The sequence below is a fragment of the Vanessa cardui genome, chromosome 19 (genome assembly GCF_905220365.1).
Source record: "Vanessa cardui chromosome 19, ilVanCard2.1, whole genome shotgun sequence".
NCBI classification, from domain to species: Eukaryota; Metazoa; Arthropoda; class Insecta; order Lepidoptera; family Nymphalidae; genus Vanessa; species Vanessa cardui.
This window is the reverse complement of record NC_061141.1, coordinates 10,489,452-10,494,809: the sequence shown is the minus strand read 5'-3', so window position 1 is coordinate 10,494,809 and position 5,358 is coordinate 10,489,452. Positions and strand designations below refer to the sequence as shown.

The 5,358-nt window shown below is 37.1% G+C and overlaps 2 protein-coding genes across 2 annotated transcripts; one reads left to right on the top strand and one right to left on the bottom strand.

Moving 5' to 3' along the window:
- LOC124537759 (putative nuclease HARBI1) lies at positions 1 to 1,815 on the top strand. Its single transcript, XM_047114649.1, has 5 exons — positions 1 to 26; positions 222 to 354; positions 439 to 511; positions 542 to 589; positions 683 to 1,815. The coding sequence occupies exons 1-5, from the start codon at positions 1 to 3 to the stop codon at positions 1,096 to 1,098; spliced, it is 696 nt and encodes a 231-aa protein (XP_046970605.1). The 3' UTR covers positions 1,099 to 1,815.
- A 248-nt stretch (positions 1,816 to 2,063) lies between these two features.
- LOC124537758 lies at positions 2,064 to 2,911 on the bottom strand. The gene is made up of 3 exons (XM_047114648.1): positions 2,707 to 2,911; positions 2,520 to 2,595; positions 2,064 to 2,311 (listed from the first exon to the last, which is right to left on the bottom strand). Exons 1-3 carry the CDS (start codon positions 2,737 to 2,739, stop codon positions 2,064 to 2,066), a joined length of 357 nt encoding a protein of 118 aa, XP_046970604.1. The 5' UTR covers positions 2,740 to 2,911.
- Positions 2,912 to 5,358: the final 2,447 nt, after the last annotated feature.

Below are 5,358 nucleotides of genomic sequence, written 5' to 3'. Positions count from 1 at the left end.
ATGACTTCGGGTTCACACCCAGACAGGCACCACTATATATATGTGCTTAATTGTGTTTATATTTCATCTCTTGCTCGGCGGTGAAGAAAAACATCGTGAGGAAACCTGCATGTGTCTAATTTCATCGAAATGTTGCCACATGTGCATTAAACCAACCCGCATTGGAACAGCGTGGTGGAATATGTTCAAAGCCCTCTCCTTAGTTTACTTTTTTTGTACAGTTTTTATGAAAAATTTCACATCCCGGGTGTTATTGGGTGCATCGACGAGACTTATGTTGCCATTATAAGACCTAATGAAAATGAAGACAGATATTTTTGCAGAAAAGGATTTTATGCTAGAAATGTTATGTTGGTAAGTTGAAATTGTAACAATTATGTATTAAATATAACTCTGAACAATGTTGGCTCTATGTATGTATTTTAATTTGATTTGCAGATCGTGGATGCAGACTTAAATATACTACATGTCGATGCATCATACGGCGGGAGTAGCCATGATAGCTTTATATGTGTGTGATGTGCTAATAGTGCTATTAAAAATCACCTTTCCATTTTAACAAGCTCCGGTGAAGTAGCCTATTTGTTGGGTAATAATTGTTTCATATAATAATATCTGTGATCACTATAATTACGTAGAATCTGTAACATATGGTTTTAATATTAAATCTTTATATTTTCAGGGGACTCAGGCTATCCACAACGGCCATATTTAATGACTCCAGTGTCCAATGCACTTAATGGCACTCCCGAAGCCTATTACAACCATTTACACGCTTCTGCGCGCGATACTGTAGAAAGGGCTATTGGAGTACTCAAGGCACGATTCCGCTGCCTATTGGGCCACCGAGTACTACACTATAACCCGGAGAAAGCTTCGAAAATAATAATAGCATGTTGTGTCCTGCACAATATATGTAATCGTGCAGGATTGTCTGCTCCAGTGTTGAGGGAAAATGTCGTGTTAATGGAGAATACGCAACATGACTTACATTTTCTAGACTCGGCTCAATCGGGGTCAGAAATTGCATTGGGGCGTTATTTTAGAGGGCAATTAATAAGTAACTTGTGGCGTAGCAGAAATGACCACTTGGCGTAAGGGACATAATATCTTAGCAACCACATGTTACTTTTAAGCATGAGAGACATAACATCTTATTTCATATCACCATGGTCGGAGTTAGGTTGGTTAATATTTATTAAATTAGTTAATATGTTGAATGTTTAAACATTCAAATCAATCATAACAAAAAAGGAACAAAACATAAGGAACGCTTGGGTGCAAAAGGTTACTATACAATTAGCGAGTTTATGTTAGATAGCACACCTTGGGAATGAAACGATCGCCTCCTGGCTGTTTCTATTCATATACAATATGTACCTAATTAATTTGACAAAAAAAGACCCGCTGAATTTCTTTCGCTGGTTCTTCTCGGGTCAGGGTGTTCCTTTTTCCGAACCGGTGGTAGTGTTTAGTTTGACCATCGGTAAGAAAGTGTAATGCTTCTACGTCGAATAAAGTAATATGAGTTTGAGTTTGAAAAACAAACAAAAAAAAGTATAGGTATACTTGTGTGCACTATGACTATTATACAATTCATGAAACATCGCGCTCATAGATGAGATCCCACATCTTGAAAATGAAACGATCAATCGAATGATCTATCTCTTTGTTTTATTAATTTTTAATATCAAGACAGTCAAAAAGTAAGTGTTATGCCTGTGTATTGAACTAAATTTTTTTAAAAAAAGTTTACGATTACATTAATGTAATGGATGCTTAATCATTGTTATAAATTTGTTATATACAAGACCCTCGAGAGTTTTATATTGTAAATAAAAATATGCTATATTTTATATAGAAGTTTCATTAATTTTTAATCCTGAAACTTAGATTAAGATGCTGCCTGATTGTAAAATCATGTATATTATAATAACATTAATAACAAAATACTAAAGGTTCAGATATGTTTGAAAAATAAAATCAAGATAATAATCTTTATTATATGTATATAATACCAATAACAATTATATAGTGAAAAATGATTATTGATTATAAAGATATTATAAAGATTCGGCTAGCAGCCTTAAGCCCTCCCCCATAGCCTTTAGCCCCTCTCCAAGAGCTTTGACTCCCTCTGCTAGCACATTGTGAGTTTGGGCCATCTCTTCCATCACTTTGACGACTCTACCTTCATGTGACAGTCGCTGCTCCTCTAACTTCAAAAATTTCTCGGCCATGCTGTTAAATTGAGAGCGTCGTTGTGATGGTGGTGACCCTCTTAGAGTTTGAAATGTGTGACGCCGAGGAGCTGAAAAATAAAAGAAATTATAGTATTTAAAAAAAAAATTAACTATCTTTTAAGTATTATGTCAGTGCTTATTATGTACAGCAGTATTATTATTGTTTTTTATTATAAAAAGCCAAAATACTGCAGTCAAACCCATTTTTGAGTTATTTAGAATGGGAATTATAGCTAATAAGTATAAAACCAAACCAAAATAGAATAAGATAATTACTGAAATTTGCACTGGGATTGTCACGATGCCTCGCTGTTGGTGGAGGTTCTGGTTCCCTTATTTGTCCTGGTGAAGGCTAAAAAAATACAATACTTGTTATAATATAATTACATATATGTAACATTAACATATTTACACAGTTCATTCTGATACAAACACTATATTGAATTATCATTTACAATTTTACCTCTCTATGCTGTGGAAATGGGTTTGTTGCCATGTTTCTCTCTAAATTGTCTAAATTCTCCACATTCACATTATCCTAAAACAGTCTTAGTTTATATTTTTGTGCAGTGATTAATAATGAATATGTTAATTTAAATGTATAAAAAAAACCTTAAAAACATATGTTAGAAATGTTAATTTTACCAAAGCCAGAGCATGCCACTGAGAATTACTTGGTCCCTGTATTATTTGTTCAGAAGGAACAAGCACTGGTACTGGTGTTTCCTGGAAATTATTATACTTAAAGACAATGCCTTTCTATTATATATATATATATATATTATTAGAAGAAAATTAAAATCACAAATAGCAACACTGTGACCGGATATATAAGGACTACTGGTTGGCGATAATCGTCTATTCGTTTAGCTGTCAGAATATTTTAGCAATTAGCCTGTCATAGAATGAAAATGTCTGGTGGCCGCCATTGAAATATTTAAAAAAATATCATTTCTTAAATCTATTTCTAATATCAGAAGCGGGATTCGAAGGTTGAAAAGCCATTGAAAGCCTACATTTCTGATTTTATAAACTAAATTAGTACTACTTTTTGGTTATTACCTGGTGATTTGATTAATTAATATTCGAACGGAGTTTTTGTCTCTGCGATGCCTTCCAACGACCAACATAACAAGCGAAAGCGTCACGAGCGCACTCCTTCGCCCAATCCGATGGAAGAGATTCTGAGAAGATTGTGCGCGTTGGAAGACCATCAACCCCGTGTGTCTGTGGAGACGCAAGCTATCGTAACGAACAGCGCTGCCCCTAGCCGCGAGCTGCCCAACACCACACCATCGACATCAGTGCTTGTGGTCCCAACACCGCTGCACGAGCTGGCGTCTGCGCAAGTGGGGACGCATCCGCTCCACTCCTCCACGACTACACGCAACATAAACAAGGAATCAACGCAGTCTGAGGACGTGGTGACGCACGCTGCGGAGCGTCTTTTGACCGCCATCAACTGTGCTCAGGTCAGATCCAACCGATTTTTTGGCTCTGATTTTGCTTTTAAGGTTAAATGTCTTCGTAGTGAGGTGCTTATTGCTATTATTATTCTGAAGTTTCGGATTCAATTCAACGACTTCCTTACCAATGAGATAAAAGACTTTGGTGGGTTTGTAAGAGATGGTCAGGTTAGGCCGAGTAATTATGAAATTGATGCATTGATTAAATTGCCTTGTGTCGCTGTTTGCTTTGTTAACTGATATACTTCTTGTTTTCTATCCTATTCTTGAGTTAGATTACGTACTAAACTAGCCCGTATTTCTGAGTTTTGGCCATGTTGTGTAAAGAGTTATGTTCAGTGGAAGAGACCCGAGTAAATCCTGTGCGCCATGGTATCGGGTTGACCCTGACACTGGTGGTTTCTGGGGTGAGTCGGTGGCGCAACTGACAACAGACCTGTGTAAATCCAGCCTTTATTCGATGACACTGGTGGTTTCTGGGGTGAGTCGGTGGCGCAACCGACAACAGACCTGTGTAAATCCAGCCTTTATTAGGTATCTGGGGTGACCTACTAGAGACCGATGTAAATCCTGAGTGCACGAGTATGTGCAGGGTATTTGGTTGCGTGGGAACAGACCTGTGTAAAGCCTATGTGATTGAAAAGCTTATGTGTGCCGTCTATTTATGTTTGATGGTCATGTTGAACTTAGCTAATTCGTACGTAATCTAACGCTTCTTTGTGAAATTAGGCCAACTGCTAATAATAACAGAGGTAAATAAGTGTGATTATTTTAGACTGTGTGTGTCTTGACAGAAACCGATGATGATGACGCAGAGCAGCCATTGAAGTCGGAGGTTGTTGCTGGACCTTCATCGAGTTCCTGCTGAGGACTTCGAGCACGCAGTCCCGTCAGGAGAAGCCGTATTAGAAGAAAATTAAAATCACAAATAGCAACACTGTGACCGGATATATAAGGACTACTGGTTGGCGATAATCGTCTATTCGTTTAGCTGTCAGAATATTTTAGCAATTAGCCTGTCATAGAATGAAAATGTCTGGTGGCCGCCATTGAAATATTTAAAAAAATATCATTTCTTAAATCTATTTCTAATAATATATATATATTTATATATATATATATAAATATAAATGCTTAAATATATATATACAAATATGAACTAAAACTAGTTACTGTATAAATCTTGACCGCGTGGAACGGTGGCAAGAATGCTAGCAGCATTTCCCCGTTGAATCGCAATTCCGATCATCTGGGCAAAAAACGAACCAGCCCTCCTGTCACCAGTGGAGGCAATGAGGCGAGGTGTTATACTTTTGATGAAGCTTTTTGCACCACTACTCCAAGGGCCAAGCGTTTCGACAGCAATATAAAGTTTCAATATAAAGGAACATATAAAATAAAAGAAAACTAACATCAAAAACATGCAACTGCAAATGTTCATCACCAGTTGCAAAACTACCACCACCCATTAATGCCACTATTCTCTCTTCAATCACTGATAACTCAGGAATTTCTTCCACTCCCCCACCAGTCCTGCGTCTGGCAGCATTTCGTGCAGCAGTTTTCTTTTTAACAGCGCTTTTTTTGTCAGACCAATACTAGGCAAGGAAAAGTGTTATCAAGCCCATTCTACATGCATTAATATATAT